General features: G+C 47.1%; 2 protein-coding genes across 5 annotated transcripts in view; both read right to left on the bottom strand.

The window, feature by feature from the left end:
• The window catches only part of CFAP251 (cilia and flagella associated protein 251), a 47,940-nt gene extending 45,063 nt beyond the window's left edge, over positions 1–2,877 (bottom strand). For 2 of the 4 annotated variants that reach the window (XR_013959548.1, XM_080650127.1), the window contains exon 1: positions 422–1,211. Coding sequence is in view for 3 of the 4 variants with exons in the window: in XM_080650127.1 (XP_080506253.1) it covers positions 422–1,093 (672 nt within the window). In the remaining variant the exon portion in view is untranslated. Of the gene's footprint in view, positions 1–421; positions 1,212–2,471; positions 2,560–2,774 lie in introns of those variants that run through there. The other 2 variants (XM_080650128.1, XM_080650129.1) reach the window with 2 other exon arrangements.
• Positions 2,878–4,911: 2,034 nt separating this feature from the next.
• Positions 4,912–15,683, bottom strand: PSMD9 (proteasome 26S subunit, non-ATPase 9). Its single transcript, XM_080649524.1, has 7 exons — positions 15,602–15,683; positions 14,151–15,055; positions 9,894–9,996; positions 7,871–8,082; positions 6,962–7,063; positions 5,578–5,666; positions 4,912–5,275 (listed from the first exon to the last, which is right to left on the bottom strand). Exons 2-7 carry the CDS (start codon positions 14,286–14,288, stop codon positions 5,248–5,250), a joined length of 672 nt encoding a protein of 223 aa, XP_080505650.1. The 5' UTR covers positions 14,289–15,055; positions 15,602–15,683; the 3' UTR covers positions 4,912–5,247.
• Positions 15,684–18,622: the final 2,939 nt, after the last annotated feature.

Below are 18,622 nucleotides of genomic sequence, written 5' to 3'. Positions count from 1 at the left end.
GTCAGAGAGTCGGTTCTCCCTGGACCAGAGCCGAGTTTCTCCTACAGGGAGGGTCTCTGGGAAGTTTATGTTACTATTATCACACTGACAGCACACCGACCGGCTAACCCCGACCAGCCCTTTAAAGTCAGCTCCTGTCCAGGAAGCTCTCCCAGACCACCCTCCAAACTGTGTTAATTTGTCCTTGTTTGAAAAATATCTCCTATACACCTCGCAATCTTGGCACTTAGCATACTGTTTTATAATGTTTGGTTGTGGGTCTGCCTCCCTACACACCCTACAACTCAAGAGAATGGGAAATGGACTGTGTCTTACTTGTTTTTGTATCCCCATAGCCTGGTATATCGTAAGCATTCAATGAATGGTTATGAATGAATGAATGAATGGATGGATGGATGGATGGATGACGATTACTACTTACTGGAGAATTTTCTGACATGACTGAATGGGAATCAGTCAATGGGCGTCCCTCCAAACTGATCATGGACGTTTCTTGGGGCTCCTCTGTGAGTTCTTCCTGGAATCGTGCAACCACCTCGTCCAGTGCTGCTTCAGCCTTTTCCTCTGTTTCTTCTCCTTCCTCCTCCTCCAGCTGTCCTTCCTCTTCCTGCTCCTCCAGCTGTCCTTCCCCTTCCTCTTCCTCCAGCTGTCCTTTCTCTTCCTCCTCCTCCAGCTGTCCTTCCTCTTCCTGCTCCTCCAGCTGTCCTTCCCCTTCCTCTTCCTCCAGCTGTCCTTTCTCTTCCTCCTCCTCCAGCTGTCCTTCCCCTTCCTCTTCCTCCAGCTGTCCTTCCCCTTCCTCTTCCTTCAGCTGTCCTTCCCCTTCCTCCTCCTTCAGCTGTCCTTCCCCTTCCTCATCCTCCGCCTCTTTCTCCTCCTGAGAGTCTCTCCATGGTAATAGGTCATCTTCTGATTCCTGTGGCACATTTTCTTCCTCTTCAGAATAATCTGGATGTTCTTCTTCTTTCATTTCTTCTTCTCCATCTTCCGCTTCTTGTAGTGGGTTTCTCTCTGCATCGGACATTCTTCTCTCTGGCGTTTCCTCTAGAGAAATTTGACCATAATAATCAGCAAGACCCCTGTTTCCCATTTTCATTCCTTGGTGACCTCATCTACCGTTAAAATGTGCAATGCCAGCTCTGGCTCTTTCCCACGGGAATAAAAAGAATGTCAGATTCCTGGGAAAGCCTGTCCCAAATCTTGACAATATTGATTCCAGGGCCTCTCATCTTTCTAGGCATAACTTCAGAGCTCTCTAACTCATGTTAAAGATATTCGTATTCCAACAGGCAGCAACATGCGTAACCCAGGCATTGCTGTCAATTCCAATAATGACTAAGAAGCAGTGTAGCTTTGTGGTTAAAAGCACAGGCTCGGGCAACCCGCTTGGGCCTCCTCCCTTTAGCAGGGAGCTTTTCTGTAATAAACCTTCATTTTCGCTCAAAAATAAATAAATAAATAAATAAATAAATAAATAAGCAAGCAAGCACAGGCTCTGTGCCCAGCCTGTATGGCTCAGTGGTTGAGTGTTGACCTATGAACCAGGAGGTCACGATTTAATTTCAGTCAGGGCACATGCCTGGGTGGCGGGCTTTATCCCCAGTGTGGGGCGTGCAAGAGGCAGCTAATCAATGATGCTCCCTCGTCATTGATGTTTCTCTCTCTCCTTCTTCCTTCCTCTCTGAAATATGTATGTATAGCACAGGCTCTGCAGCCAGCCTCTCTTGGCACCCCAGTTCCCTTCCCTCCTCCAGGCCCGCTCACTTGCTCTGTGACCTGGGGCAAGTCAATTTATGCCTCAGGGCCTACATTTGCTCACAGGCAAAATAAAAATAACTCCTGCCCTAGCCGGTTTGGCTCAGTGGATAGAGCCTCGGCATGCGGACTGAAGGGTCCCTGGTTCAATTCCAGTCAAGGACACATATCCAGGTTGTGGGCTCGATCCCCAGTAGGGGGAGTGCAGGAGGCAGCTGATCAATGATTCTTTCTGATCATTGATATTTGTCTCTCCCTCTCCCCGCCTCTCTGAAATAAATAAAAAAATATATTTTAAAAAAATAATAACTCCTGCCGAAACCGGTTTGGCTCAGTGGATAGAGCGTCAGCCTGTGGACTGAGAGGTCCCAGGTTCGATTACGGTCAAGGGCATGTACCTTGGTTGCGGGCACATCCCCAGTGGGAGGTGTGCAGGAGGCAGCTGATCAATGTTTCTCTCTCATCGATGTTTCTAACTCTCTATCCCTCTCCCTTCCTCTCTGTAAAAAATCAATAAAATATATTTAAAAGAAATAATAATAATAACTCCTGATTCTGGGGTTATTGTGAAGATTATATGATATAGATAAAATGCTCAACACAGTTGTGGCCCACAGTGCTTGAGAAATGGTAGCAGCTGTTTAAAAGCCTTTTTTCCTCTCATTTATTCCTTACAACAAACTTGAGAATTTGCGGCTCTGGGAGTTGAAGTGACTTACTCAAGATCACACAGCTGGTAAGCAGCAGACCCTCCTCCCGCTCTGCTCCTCCACCTGAAAAATTACTGATGTCAAGTCTCGGGCCCTTGGCACAGAGCCTCTTCCGAATGCCAAACTTGGCGGGTGAATCTGGATGCCAGGGCGAGGGGGAGAGAAAGGAGGGGAGTGTGAAGCGCAGGTGTGTGATCTGTGGGCCGCCCCGGCCCGGCCCTGCCCGACTCGGGTGAGCACCCCGCGAGGCACCAAGTCCTGCTTTGCTGGGCACCCCCTGCGCGGACCGCGTGGCCTGCGACCCTGACTCACAGAGCGCGCCCAGCCAGGTGCTCAAAAGGCCAGGGTCGTCCTGCCGCTTGGACTCCTCAGCCACTTCCCAGCAGCCACTTTCTCCAACACCGGCTCCCTAGTTACGGTTGCCACCCAAGCCCCATCCCCATGGTAATCGCCGCAGCGGCAGGCGACGTGCCGTAAAGCGAAAGGGCTGTACGGTGGTCACGTGCCCAGAAAGCAGCCGCGAGCCGGCCCGCGCGCCCCCTGCCGGTCTCCCCGGAGAGGCGCCACCGCGAGTGGGGCGGCGAAATTGGCTTTTCTGGTCTTTCTTTCCATCCACTTTTCCCATGGCGCCATCCCCTGAGAAACTGCAGCGGCAAACACTAGCAGTTTTGACTTCCTGAAGGTTTAACAAGATTAAGTGAAGTATGAAATGTTTTGAGAAAATTCTCTTTTCCAAAAGCAGACTAAATTTCCCGGTCTCGCGGATGCTGCACCTAGATGTCTTCCACACCTTCTCACCGGAGCAAAGTGTTCAGCGCGTTTTAGCTAGCCGGGAGATTTTAGTAGAGGTTACATTATCTTGCTGTTCTTATCACAAAACGTTTCTGCAAATCCAGTTTGGTTAAATCTATTAGGATAGCCTGGCCAATGTGGCTCAGTGGTTGAACCTGGACCTATGAACCAGGTCACGGTTGGATTCTGGGTCAGGGCACATGCCTGGGTTGCAGGCTTGATCCCCAGTGTGGGGCATGCAGGAGGCAGGCAATGATTATCTCTCATCATTGATGTTTCTCTCTCTCTCCCTCTCTCAAATTAATAAAAAATATATTTTTAAAAAATTAGGATCATTCTACCTCCCAGTGACCCTCCCCTAGAATCTCATGGAAGAGGGCACACCTGGCCATCCCGAGGTTCCCAAAGACCTGCAGGAAACCAGCCAAAGGCACGATGCAGAAGACTGCTGCTACCATTTTAGGACAGTGGTCGGCAAACTGCGGCTCTGTTGACTAATGAGTTTGCTGACCACTGGTCTAGGGCTTATAAAAAAAAAAGATTGAAAAACACTTGGAACTAGAACACCCAATTGAAACAGCAAAGCTCGGTCAACACTGTGGCTATGGGAGGGGAATACACGTGGAGGTAGGGCTGGAGTTAACAGTTTGGGGAAGACCCTCCACAGGAAGGCTTTCCAGTTGAGCATGAGAACCCATGGCAGGAAGCACAGGCCAATACTGACTCCCATCAGGGCAAGCTGGTACCTTTATCCAACCCAAGCAAATCCAGTCTCGAGACACAGATGCCCTGGCAGAATGTGCCAGATCTCTGAAAGAGAGGGGTCTACACAAACTGTGGGAATGAATACAGTGAAGAGAGAAAGACTAGAGTCCCTAGGAATCCCTGAAATCCATTTTTCCGTGTTAGAGAGAACACAAAAGGAGGACTCGGCATTTTCAAGCGGTCAGATCCGTACACACTGCTGTTCCCATCAGCGTCAAGCCCACTTTAGCAGTTTATAAAATAGTGCTGAGCTGAGGGCGTGACAAGGAGGTTCAACGATAAAAAGCCAAATTAGAAGCTAATCTGCAGACATTTTTATTCTAGAAATGAAGGGAGCTTGCTGCCCTCTGGTGGATTATGGATGAGAAAGCTGACACCTGCGGGGCTGCCTGGGGAGCCTCCTGGCTTATCTATTCTTTTCCCTTTTTTTTTTTTTAAGTTATAAAAATATAAAATGCTTCACGAATTTGCATGTCACATTCTTAAAGGGAGCAGCTGTGGCTCTGGAGGTCCAAGTGCTGAAGACAAGATTTCTGTATCTAGGGCAGCCTGTGTCTGGAAACCCCATGCCATAAAGAAGGATGTTCCTGAAATACTGTGGTCAAATTTGACTTTGGTACAATTACTATTCTATCCCACTTTCTTTCTTTCTTTCTTTTTTATTATTTTAGAGAGAGGAGAGAGAGAAATATCGTTCCGTTGTTCCACTTATTCATGCACTCATCGGATGACCCCTGCATGGGCCCTGACTGGGGACCGAGCCCACAACGCTGGCACATCAGTTCAACGCTCCAATCAACTGAGCCACCGGCCAGGGCCCAACTTTCTGTGAGGATGTTCTAAGCTTTGGTCTGAGAGGGCCACAAGGAGTTTAGCTGGGGTGACAACATGCTCATATCAGTACTATAAAACTGTTTATTTGGAGAAAATAATTCCTAAAAGAATAAATCATGACAGCACCTGTTGGAATAACTCCCACCCTCTTGCCATCAGAGATTCCCATTTGGGGCCATGGTCTAATTCAGAAAAGATGCTAAGCACATGTCAAGTTCTGAACAATGCCTTAATCCCAAGAGATTGCACTCGGAGGCCATGGCGTTTCTACCACCAGGAAGTTCAGGCTTCCAGATCCTAGAACTCCAGGGAGAGAAGAGAAGGGAGAAATCCCCCCTAGACACAAGTCTAGGGCCACAGAAGATGCTTTCCTGATACTGTTTCTCAGGAACAATCAACTTTGCAAAGGAATAATGTTGCAGCTGGAAGAAAAAAAGAAAAGAAACAGCGTAAGTTAGACGGCTCCATTCAGAGAGATCAGGAGGTGAGCCCTCCTGAGCTTTTCAATTACATTCTTTAGTCCCGTAGAGCAAATGCCCGAAGAGACCAGGGCTCCCTCCACCTCTGCACCTATAGTCTCATTCCTGCCACAAGTATTCATCATCAGTTCTACAGGTCACCTGGGGATTCCCATCATTTCCCAACCCCACCCCGCCCCCAGCTTTATGTCTAACAAACATGCAATGGACACTGCCGTGTGAATGAACCAAAACAGGTACTTTACCCCAGCAGTCCTTTCCCCGCCCAGCGTGTTGGGACAAGTCTAAGCCGGTGTTTCTCCCCTCTGCGGATCACTGTCACATTCAGGGGCTTCTGCAAGGAAAATGAGCTCGTTTTATGTTCAACCTCCTTAGCACTCAAAGAAATCCAGGTTAAAATGCTGAGATGCTCCATCAGTGAACAGAGTGTCTGCCTGCAGACTGAAGGGTCCCAGGTTCGATTCGGGCTTTTCGCCCATCAGGTTAGCAAGGATGCTTACTTTAAGCATTAGCCTGCAGTTGGTGGGTGGGTGACGTGGCACTCTCAGAGCAGTCAGTGGGGCTGCAAATCGGTACCATCCTCTTGCAGAAACACATCTCCCCGCCCTCCCCCCAAAAAAACTCTTTAAGAAGTGCATACAGCCCTAGCCGGTTTGGCTCAGTGGATAAGAGCATCAGGTGAGGATTAACAAATATTAAAATTAAAATGTGCATACAAAATACATTTTGCAAAAATACAGAAAGATATATGAACCAAGTGTTCATCCCAGGACTGTTTATAAATTCAAAAACTGGAAACACCCAAACTATCCCTTAGTCATGTATGATTCAAATATAGTACAGTGAATGAGGCAGTTTTAGAACACAAAACAAAACCAACTAAGTATGAACCCATTTGAATATATTTTCTAAAGAGCATATGTACTGCTTGGTGCACAGAGTTGTCTGGAAGGTATACCAAAACACTGTGAACAGTGGTTACTTCCCAGGGAGAAAGGAGTCAGAGAAAACAACCTTTACTTCCATATCTTTCTATACCATTCACTTTTTAACGATGTGTATGTATTAGTATTTTTTAAAATATGCTTTTATTAATTTTAGAAAGAGAGGAAAGGAGGAGAGAGAAACACCAATGTGAGGGAGAAACATCAATGTGAGAGAGAAACATCAACCAGCTGCCTCCCACATGCCCCTGATCAGGGATGGAGCCCATAACCCAGGAATGTGCCCTGACCAGGAATTGAACCGGCGGCCCCTTGGTGCATGTGACAACACTCAACCAACTGAGCCACACCAGCCAGGCTGTATGTACTACTTTAATAAAACACACCAGCCAGGCTGTATGTACTACTTTAATAAAACACACCAGCCAGGCTGTATGTACTACTTTAATAAAAATTAAAACAAGATGCATCAAAATTTAAAATTTTTGTGCATCAAAGGATACTATCAATAAAGAGTGAAAAAAGCAACTCTTAAAAAGGAAGAAAATTCTGACATATATAACAACATTGAAGGACCACGAAGACATTATGCTAAGTGCAATACACCAGTCACAAAAGCACAAATATTATATGATTCCGGCAATTCTAGGGTTACTGACCAAATGCCACGTAACCCCCAACTCACCCCCTCACTGTGCTGCACCACGGTGCCAATGTTTTGCAGTGACTGGAAGTTTTGGGTGTTTACGGAGCCGAACTCCACAATCTCATCATCCACTTGCAGACCCTAAAGAAAGAAGAGATGGAAAACCAGGCTAGAGGTTAGATGTGCTTCTGGTGTTCTTTACCCTTCCATACCTAACTGAATGTCAAGGCCAAGAGCATGTTTTCTACAGGGATAAGGACAGGCCCAAAGCGAAGAGGTCAAGCAGAAGGCAGATAATTGGGCACCTCCTCCGGGGGGGGGGGGGGGCTGCTTCTAGGGCAGATCTAGTAGAAGGTGGCCAGGTCTGCCCAATGTCTGATAAAAGCTGTGGTTGTGGAGGCCTTGAGATATGTGGGGGAAAGCCAACTGCTGCTCTCTGGGGTCCTGACCCAGGTTCAGGGGCAGACAGACACAGGACAGGCTGGACCTCTTTTGTTCAGGGGTCAGAACTTAAATAAGTTTGCCCTCCAATGAGCAGCCATAGGCACAAGGCTGACCACAGGCACTAGTGTGACCTTTTCATTCTAAGAATACAGATGATGATGCACTCATCCCTTCAACAAGTATTTGCTGTGTTGTCCTAGCCAGTTTGGCTCAGTGGCTAGAGTGCTGGCCTGCAGACTGAAGGGTCCTGGGTTCAAGTCCGGTCAAGGGCATATGCCTGGGATGCAGGCCTGGTCCCCAGTGGGGGGCATGCAGGAGGCAGCCGATCAATGATTCTCTCTCATCATTGTTTCTATCTCTCTCTCCCTCTCCCTTCCTCTCTGAAATGAATAAAAATATATTCTAAAAATATATGTTTGCTACGGGCCAACGACAGCCCTGAGCTGAATGCGTGGATACAGTGGTGAACAGAACAGAGCCGCTGTGTAACAGACCCTGGCTTACCGCGATGCTCGCGGGGGAGCCGGGGCTGATGCTGTTCACTTTGGCAAAGGCCTGAGGGGGGCTGAGGCCCTCGCTCTGGCCCAGGCTTTGGCTCATGGCCTCTTCCTGGGCCTCGGCCATGTCCCGGGCCTGCTTCTCCTTGTCCCGAGCATGCAGCTGGTGCAGGGCCTCCTCCACCTGCTTCATCACCGCCTTGTGATCGTTCTGCAAGCCTGGGAGGAGGAAACCGGATCAGGGGCCAAGGACGACAGCCGAGGACACAAGACTCCCTCATTCATTCACTGAATATTCAATGAGCACTTCCTACATGCTCGGCCTTATACTGAAACACACTCAATGGAGTCATGATTCAAACAGGTTAACAGAAGTCAGGAAGCAGAAAATGTAGACGATAATTCCCTTCCTTTTTAAAAAATGCTGTTTATTAATTTGAGAGAGAGAGAGAAACATTGATGTGAGAGAGAAACATCGATCAGGTGCCTCAGGTACACACTAAAACCAGGGACCAAACCCACAACCTGGAAATGCATCCTGACCGGGAATCGAACTGGCGACCTCTCGGTTCAAGGGATGATGCCCAGCCAACCGAGCCACACCAGTCAGGGAGATAATTCCCTTCTAATATGACTTGGTGGTAGACCACTGGCTGCCCACCTGTGGCAGTGTGAACAGGGCCCCGCAAAGATGTCCACGTCCTAACCCCCGGGACCTGTGACTGTGCTGCTTTACATGGCAACAGGGGGCATCCAAAAAAACCCCAAAAACAACAAAAAACAAACATGGCAACAGGGACTTTGTCGATGTGATTAAGTTTATGACCCCGAGAATGAGGTTATCCTGGATTATCGAGGGGGTGGGCCCAATGCAGTAGTTCCCAATGTGGGGCACACGTCCCACAGGGGGGCAATTTGATTTTTAAGGGGGGCAATTCGAGAATGAGTTATTAACAGTGAATTTTTGCATTTATTATGGTTCTAGGAGCTTCAGATACAGTATGTATGCATATGATGGTGACATTTATGCATTTCAGTTCTCTATTATATGTTTTCAAACTTTATTTGCTATTTTTTCATACCACTTCATATTATTATTTTTTAACAATTTCTTAGTAATTTCTTCCTCAGTACTTCAACTGTCCTTTTCTTCTTTCATTTTTCTCTTTCATGGATGCCATGTTCTTTGGAAACTTGTTTAGACCAAGTTAATGGCCTTTTAGGCTTCCTTCATGTGAATAGGAGTTCACTTTTTTAATAAGAAGAATTATATGTCATAGGGGGGCATCAGGATTTTAGAGATACTTAGGTGGGGCATGGCCAAAAAAAGGCTGGGAATCACTGGCCCGATGCCATCGTGGGTCTTTTTAAGTGAAGGAGGGAGGCAAAATGAAAGAAAGCAATGTGACAGATTCGGAGTTGGAGGGATTTAACTGTCAGCTTTGAAGATGGAAGGAGCCACGAAACAAGGGATGGGGCGGCCTCCAGGAGCTGGAAAAGACAAGGAACCGGGCTCGCCCCGGACCCTCTGGAAGGAACACGCCCTGCCCAACACCTTGATCTTAGCCCAGTGAGACCCATTGAAGGTCTCACCTCCAGAGCTGTGAGATAACAAGTCAGTGATGTTTTAGGCCACTAAGTATGAGGTGATGTGTTATATGAGAAACAGAAAACTAATGCACTGCCCCACCTCTGTTCTCCCTGTTCCTGGGTCACTATCATCAACAGCGAAACATAATTCCTAACACATAATTGATGTGATTAGGATCGTCAGCAATATCTGACCTGGGTTTCTATTGTTATTTCAATAAAGTTTCCAGAATGAAGTAAAGCTCTTAAAAACAAAAGGAAGCTATAAATACCGAACCCTGAGTTTAACCCATTCCCTGAGCTCTCATTCCTCCGTGGAGACAATGAGATAACCCTGTCGCGGCAAAAGAGAGGGAAGCAGATAACATGGGATACTGGTGATTTCATTTGTGTGCCTTTAATGTCCCCCTCTGCAAGGTGGGGCCCCACGGGTCACTCACAGACGATGTTGTGCCTGGCAGTTCGAACTTGGTACAGGTCCACGTCTGAGCGGGGGTAGCCCTCGCAGTCCACCAGCGGCTCATTCATCCCAACGCCTTTTAGCTGGAGGAAAGAAATGTGGATTTTTAAAAATCGCACAGGCCCGCCCGGTGTGGCTCAGTGATTGAACACTGACCCATGAACCAGGAAGATCATGGTTCCATTCCCGGTCAGGGCACATGCCCAGGTTTGGAGCTCAATCCCCAGTGGGGGATGTGCAGAAGGCAGCTGACCAGTGATTCTCTCTCATCATTAATGTTTGTATCTCTCTCTCTCCCTCTCCCTTCCTCTCTCTGAAAAATCAACAAAAACATTAAAAAAAAAATTTAAAGTCGCACAGGTCTGAAGTCCTCAAGTCCTCTTTCCCAGACTCTTTTCCTTCGCAGTCATAATGAAGGCGACCACCTGTGGACCACGTGTCACAGACTCGGTATGTTACCCACATCCTCTCACAAGTACCCTCTACGGTGGGCCCTGTTTTTTTAATTACTTTTTGAAAAATACAAGTACTGTGTGAATCATTCTCCCTTTTTGAAGTTAGAACTGTGCAGATAAAACTAATGACTCCTTTGAGCATGAGCCCCAAGGCCAGCCTCCTCTGGCTCCTCCAAACCCTCCTCCTCCAGGCAGCTGACATCTGGCCAACAGCCTTGGAAGCTGGAAGGGAGTGAAAGCCCCAAACGCATCCAGCTGTGGCCGAACTTGGGTTCTGCTGAATGTAAAAAAGATGGCCTAAGGGGGCCTTCAAAGAGGCTCCCGCCCCTGGAAGGACACACTGATATCACCAAGGGCCCATGAGGAACAGGAACTGGGAGGCTGGGGGACAGGCGAGGGAGAGAGACTTTTCATTTTACCTCCTTTAGTAGCCTTTGAATTTTGACCATGGGACTGTATTCCCTATTTGAAACAACACATCTCTTTCAACATTTTAGTGTTCTCCTACGTAAGTCAGAGCATGATGTACAAAAGCAGTGAAACATGTTATACACCGATGATGACGTAGGGGAGGGATTCTGCAGTCGGACAGCCTTTGATGTGATCTCAATTCTGCCTCAAACAATCTGGGTGCCTTGGCTAAGACCTTTCCCTCCTCAGCCTCAGCTTCCTCGGTTATTAAAGGGGAACAAAGGTACTCACCCCGCCCACTTACGATAAGAATTGATGAGTTGACCTATGTAGAGTGCTTAGCACAGTGTCAGGAACATGCAAAGTGGGTTGAACAGCGGCCCCCAAAAGATATGTCCAAATCCTAACCCCAGAACCTGGGGATGTGACCTTATTTGGAAAAAAAGATCTTTGCAGATGTAATTAAGTTCAGGGTCTCTGAGGTCACCCTAGATTTGGGGTGGGCCCTAAATCCAGTACTGGGTATCCGTATAAGAGAAAGGAAAGAGACATCTGGGACACAGAGAGAAGGCCATGTGAAGGTAGAGGGCAGAGATGGGAGTAAAACAGCTACAATCCAAGGATGGCTGATAGCCACCAGGAACTAGGAGAGAGGCATCGAATGGACTGCCCTTCAGACCCTGCCTTCACCTTGACTTCGGACTTCATTTCTAACCTCCACAACTGTGAGAGAGTAAATTTATCTTGTTTTAAGCCACCCAGTTTGTGGTCATTTGTTGTGGCGGCCCTAGGAAATGAATACACACAGTAGTAAATAATGGCTGTACTGGTAATTACTAGAGAGCACAGAGACAGCGCCCAGCGCACACAGGTACCGGGTGGAGGGATTGCATTTGCTTCTCTCCCTTTCTCTCTGGGAGCCACTGGGTTACACAGACTGTTTCCTGTTGGCAAGGGAGTCGGGGGGGTGGGGGTTCCCTATAGTCCCTTAAGACAGGACTCTCTACAGATGCTGCATGAATGTCCCACGGCTACACACCTGTATCAGCCGCCTGCCTTTCCACAATGACTGAGTTGACTGGCATTCCCGAAGCAATACCACATAAGATACTGATTTCCAAAGTGGGGACCCACACCACTGGCGCCTCACACACAGGGCATTCAATAACTCCCTTTCCAATGATCTCCGATCCTCCAATAGTCAAGAAAAAAGTCTCCATTTGGTGACATCACCCACAGATCACCTGCTATCTCTGGGCCTCAAGTTTGTTTTTAACAGCTGCTTTACTGAGATAGAATTCACAAACCATACAATCCATCCATTTAAAGTGTATAATTCAATGGTTTTTAGAATATTTGCAGGGTTGTGCAATCATCGCCACAATCAATTTTAGGACATTTTCATCGCCCTCCAAAAAGAAATCCCGGACCGAATAGTAGTCATTCCCATTCTCTCCTCCCCTCAGCCTCTAGCAACCACGAAGCTACTTCCTGTCTCTACGGAGTTGCCTATTCTAGACATTTCGTATAAACAGAATTATAAGATATGTGGCCTTTTTGATGAACTTCTTTCACTTAGCATCCTGCTTTCAAGGCTCATGCACATTGTGGTGTGTGTTAGTGCTTTGTCCCTTTTTATTAAATAACATCTGTTGTATGGAGACCACATTTTATTATCCACTCATCAGTTAATGGAGATTTGTATGGATCATCTTGATGTGTACATTTTTACCTTATATTTAAGGGAAGAGATTCTCATTTTTTTCACACGCTATAGAACTATAGTAAAATTTCCTTTTAAAATAAATTTATTTAAGTAAAAAAAGTGGGTCAACTTAAAGTAAAACATACAAGGAGCCCCTGGCTGGGTGGCTCAGTTGGTTGGAGCATCATCCCATACACCAAAAGGCTGCTAGTTCAGTTCCCATTCGGGGCACATGCCTGGGTTTCAGGTTCCAACCCTTGTCCAGACACACGTGGTAATGCGGGAGGCAGCCGATCAATGTTCTCTCTCACATCAATGTTTCTCTTTTTCTCTCCCTTCCTCCCTCTAAAAACCAGTGAAAACATGTCCTCGGGTGAGGATGAAAATAAAGAACATCAAGGGGATAACACTACAAGAAGTATGTGGATACAGATCGTGCTTATGGTAGACAGTAATTTAAGTTTAAGAAATTGCTGGCATAACACCTGAAAGCACAGGTTCTGGATTCAACAGGCCTGAGGCCCAAACCCCACTTTGTGACTTTGAGCAAGTGACTTCCCCTTCATAATCCACCACCCTTCGGGCATATACAGTCAGCACCCAGTAAAATGGTACCCTGGCCTCCATCCAGTACTTCATCTTACTCCCATTACCTAAAATGCATCCCATCCGCCCTATGCAGGATGTAATTAACTTACTTTCTCTATAAATTGCTTTGTGGTTTTAAGAAAAACTATCAGCCGAAATCGGTTTGGCTCAGTGGATAGAGCGTTGGCCTGCGGACTGAAGGGTCCCAGGTTCCATTCCGGTGAAGGGCATGTACCTTGGTTGCGGGCACATCCCCAGTGGGGGGTGTGCAGGAGGCAGCTGATCGATGTTTCTCTCTCATGGATGTTTCTAACTCTCTATCCCTCTCTCTTCCTCTCTGTAAAAAATCAATAAAATATATTTTAAAAAAAAAAGAAAAACTATCAGATGGCTTAAGGGAAACTATCAGTTTTGGAGCCAGAGAGACCTAGGATCGAGCTCTACCACTGCCACTTTTTAGTTACAAGATCCTAGGCAAGGGTGCACCCCACTCTGGGCCTCAGTTTCCTCTTTATGCAATAAGGACAATGAGCCTTAACTGTCACTCCAAGTTCAGTCCTTTGACCAGTAGCATCAGCATCGCTAATAACTTGCCAGAAATGCAGCATCTGCTCCGGCGCGCTCTGCCCCCCATCAGGATGAGTTAGCAAAACCCGGAACATCTGGTAAACGTTCAACACAGCCTGGTGATGCTGGTGACTGTCAATCACCCGGCCTCTGCAAACTTATTAGCTCTGTGACGGGAGGCAGGTCTAAGTTAAGCAACGCCTCAGTTTCCTCATCCCTAAAATGGGCGAAATAACAGAGCTCATCTCAAAGGGTTGCTGCGAGGATGAAATGAGCTCACCGGTGGAAAGAAAGCACGTAAAACCACGCCCAGCACAGAGTAAGGGCTCCATAAACGCTTGCTAGGATACCCACACTGTTTAGTTCTCAACGTTAGGAGCCTCTCTGCCACCGACAGAGGCCGCAGTTGCGGCGCCTAGGGCCTCCCAGTCCCCCGGGTCGGGTGGTGGGGCCGAGTCCGGAGGCGTCGGGGCGCCCCCACGCCGCCCGGGAGCCCCGAGCCCACACTCACGCTCTCCAGTACGCCATAATTGGCCTTGATCTGCGCTTCAATCTCCTCCTTGCGCCGTATCAGCTCCTGGACATCGCTGGCCGTCACCGCCCTGGTCTGCGTGGAGCCCCCGCTCGACCCGCCTTCCTTCTCCGACATCTTGGACCTCCAGCCAGGATTCTGGAAACCCGGTTTCCGGTTGCGGACCCCCGAGAAGACTTTGGCTACGGCTCCGCCCGCGGGCCAAAACACCGCAGTCGGTCCGTCCGCGAGCGATGGGAGGAGCAAGGGACGTGGTTTCGTCGGTGGGCGAGGTCACCTGAAGCCACACCCTGCTGGAACCAGCGGTTTTGTGGTGCCTGCACCTGGCGCACTGTGCGGAGGAATGGTTCCCTGTACCCCACAGCTAGGGACAAGGCCAGTTAGTTTATCTCTCTCTCTCTAGCTGACTTTTTTAAAAATTGATTTTTTGAGAGAGAGGAAGGGAGACAAATAGAGAGATAGAAACATCAATAAGAGAGAAACATCATCAATCTGTTGCCTCCTGGACGCCCCCTACTGGGGTTCGAGCCCACACCCAGGTTTGTGCCCTGACCAGGAATCCAACCGTGATCTCTTAGTTCCTGGGTCCACACTCAACCAGGAGCCACACCTGCCGGGCTAGCTGACTCATTTTCTGTCCTCATTCATTCAACTAACATTTATTGAGCGCCTACTGTGTGCATTGTGAGAGCACTGTGCGTGGTGCTCAAATCCAGCTCTTCACATCTACGCGTGCTGGAGGGTTTACAAAACATATTCTTATTCCTATCCCTCATTTTTTTTTACAAAGCCTACAAGGTTGTGTTCACAGGGCTCTTGCTACTTACTGCAAGGTAGTGATCTTGAATAAATTACTTCACTTCTCTGAGCCTCAGTTTTCTCATCTGTGAATCAATAGAAATCCATCTCATAGAGCTGACATTTTGCCAACAAATATTTATTGAATGCCTCCTTTGTGTCATACTTTGTCCTGGGTGCTGGGTGGGTAAAGAATTGAGTGCTGGGCTCAGTGCCTGTCAGATAGTAGATCTCTATAAATTTTGGGCTTTACTATTTTTATAGTATTGATGATAATAAATTAATACTAATAATTTATCAAATAGTTACAATGTGCCAGACACTGTTTTAAGTGCCTTACATATAAACAACCTCTTGAAACCAGGATTGTTATCACCCTCACTTGACAGCCGACAACACCATCTCAATTACCAACTTGCTGGGCCAAATTTCAACCCAGCCTCAAGCAAACTGACGGAACTCAGTTTCGTAACATGTGCCCCCTAATGTTTTGCCCTGAAAGGTGTAGCCTAACCCCAAATAGCCCAGCCAAGAACTAAGAGCTAAATCTAATCCCTTAGGGTTGACAGTAGTTATGAAGAGCCAAGACTAGTCCCTAAAACCGGAGACTGGCCCCTAAGACCCCAACCTACTTCCCGATAGCCAAAGCCAGTCGTGAAGAGCCCAGCCTCGTCCTGAAAGGTGGAGCATAGCCCCGGACAGCCCATCCACACTGAAAAGGACACACCATCACGTATGTAGTATTCAAGCATGTTTACTCCAAATTCAGTCACGGCAAACAAACACTCAAATCCTAACCGAGGGACATTCTTCAGAACAACCGGCCTGAACTCTCCCAAAAGGTCAGCCTTGTGAAATACACCAGTGTGCTGGGCAATCTGCTAGATGAAAGAGATGCAACAGTGAAATGCAACCTGTATTACTTGATTGGATCCTGTTCTTCTCAATAATGGAAGCTATAAAGGATGTTCTTGGGACAATTGGGGAAATTTGAATATGGACTTTGTATTAGACTAGAGGCCCGGTGCATGAAATTTGTGCATGGGTAGGGTCCCTAGGCCTGGCAGGCGATCAGGGCCGATCGGGGCGTTCTGGCTGCTGGTCGGGGGCCTTCCTTCATTCCATGTCGCCCCCTGGTGGTCAGTGCATGTCATAGCGTGCAATCGAACTTCCGAGGGGACACTTTGCATATTAGCCTTTTATATGTATAGATTATAATAAGCCTAATCCTGTCCCTTCTCCTGCCTTTACAGCTCTCAAAGCCACCCATCGCCTCCAGCCCTCCTCTCATCCCACCACCCCAATACCTCCCAGATTGCAGCGAGCTCAGCTTCTAGGTAGCCCCTTTCACCCATTCTCCACACAGCAGCCAGAATAACCCACCCAAACAGAGACATGGTCACTCTGCTGGGTGAACGCTTCCCAGGCCTTTCCAGCGCCCTCCTTCTGTCTTCCAAGACCTTCCTGATGCCTGCTTGCCTTTTGGACCCACCCACACACCACCTTCAACATACACACAACTTAGGTTCCAGTCACACTGAGCTTCTAGAAGTTTCTAGAAGCAACTAGAAGGCACATTTATTGCTTCGTCTCTTTCAGCACCGGGTCTTAGCACCTGTTCCTCCCTTCTCTAGGGCCTCATCTCAGGCCGGGCTGATGTCAGCTCCTCCTTCAAGATCCAGCACGAACATGACCTTCCCTGGGAATCGTTCCCCAACCCGCCCAAAGCTGGGCTGTCTGCTGCACTTTCCACCTGGTATTGTAAATGCATGTGTTTATCTGTGTGTCTACCCATGGAGGACTCAAAGGATGCTGGCTGACACTTATCTTTATTTATTTATTTTTAATATATTTTATTGATTTTTTTACAGAGAGGAAGGGAGAGGGAAAGAGAGTCAGAAACATCGATGAGAGAGAAACATCAATCAGCTGCTCCTGCACACCCCCTACTGAGGATGTGCCCGCAACCAAGATACATGCCCTTGACCGGAATCGAACCTGGGACCCTTGAGTCTCCAGGCCGATGCTCTATCCACTGAGCCAAACCAGTTAGGGCTGAGGCTTATTTTTTTTTTATTTTTTAATAAATCTTTATTCAGATTATTACAATTATTTCTCCTTTTCCCCCCATAGCTCCCCTCCACCCAGTTCCCACCCCACCTTCTGCCCTTACCTCCCCCCACTGTCCTCATCCATAGGTGTATGATTTTTGTCCAGTCACTTCATGAACCCCCCACACCCCTTTCCCCCTGAGAATTATCAGTCCACTCCCTTTCTAAGCCCCTGATTCTATTATATTCACCAGATTATTCTGTTCCTCAGGTTTTTAATTCACTTGATTTTTAGGTTCACTTGTTGATAGATATATATTTGTTGTTCATAATTTTTCTCTTTACTTTTTTCTTCTTCCTCTTCTTTAAGAATACCTTTCAGCATTTCATATAATACTGGTTTGGTGGTGATGAACTCCTTCAGCTTTTTCTTATCTGTGAAGCTCTTTATCTGACCTTCAATTCTGAATGATAGCTTTGCTGGGTAGAGTAACCTTGGTTGTAGGTTCTTGCTATTCATCACATTGAAAATTTCTTGCCACTCCCGTCTGGCCTGCATAGTTTCTGTTGAGAAATCAGCTGACAGTCGTATGGGTGCTCCCTTGTAGGTAATTAACTGTTTTTCTCTTGCTGCTTTTAATATTCTCTCTTTGTCTTTTGCTCTTGGCATTTTAATTATGATGTGTCTTGGTGTGGTCCTCTTTGGATTCCTTTTGTTTGGGGTTCTGTGCGCTTCCTGGACTTGTAAGTCTATTTCTTTCACCAGCTGGGGGAAGTTTTCGGTCATTATTTCTTCAAATAGGTTTTCAGTATCTTGCTCTCTCTCTTCTTCTGGCACCCCCATAATTCTGATGTTGGTACGCTTGAAGTTGTCCCAGAGTCTTCTTACACTATCTTCAACTTTTTGGATTTTTTTTTTTTTTTTTTTGCTTTTTGCTTTTTCGGTTGAGTGTTTTTTGCTTCTTTGTATTTCAATTCTTTGACTTGATTTTTGTGTTCCTCTTGTCTGTTTTTGGGTCTCTGTATAATATTTTTTATTTCAGTCAGTGTATGTTTAATTTCTAGTTGGTCCTTTTTCATATCTTCGAGGGTCTCGTTATATTTATCGGCCTTTTCTAGGATATTCTTAAAAAGCCTTATAACCGTGGTTTTGAATTCTATATCCAGTCGTTTGTTTTCCTCCATTTCTTTTGTTTGTGATCTGATTCTTTGACGCCGCATTTTCACTGCTTCCCTGAGTTGGTAGGGTAGATTTGTGTGCTAGGTTTCCAATATGGCCCAGTGGGTCTGCCTCCCCAGTTAACCTGAGGTGGACACTCTTGGTGCACCCCTTTGTGGACTGTGTGTACAGCCTTGTTGTAATTAAGTCTTGATTGTTGTTGGTATCACTGGGAAGAATTTACCTCCAGGCCAGTTGGCTGTAAGGATCAGCTGTGTCTATGCTGGGAGAAGTTCGGTGCTGGAGACAGCCTTATAGGATTAGACTTGCCAAATTGCAATAGCCTCTGTGCTCAGCTTGGATGGGGTGGAGTCTCAGTCTTGGCTTCCCGTCAGCCTTACCCTTGCGCACACATGCGTGCTTTCAGTCCTCCACCTTCCCCG

This window comes from Plecotus auritus (assembly GCF_963455305.1).
Source record: "Plecotus auritus genome assembly, chromosome: 13".
Lineage (NCBI taxonomy): Eukaryota > Metazoa > Chordata > Mammalia > Chiroptera > Vespertilionidae > Plecotus > Plecotus auritus.
Note: the sequence above shows the minus strand (reverse complement) of the source record. Positions and strands in the feature narration are given on the sequence as shown.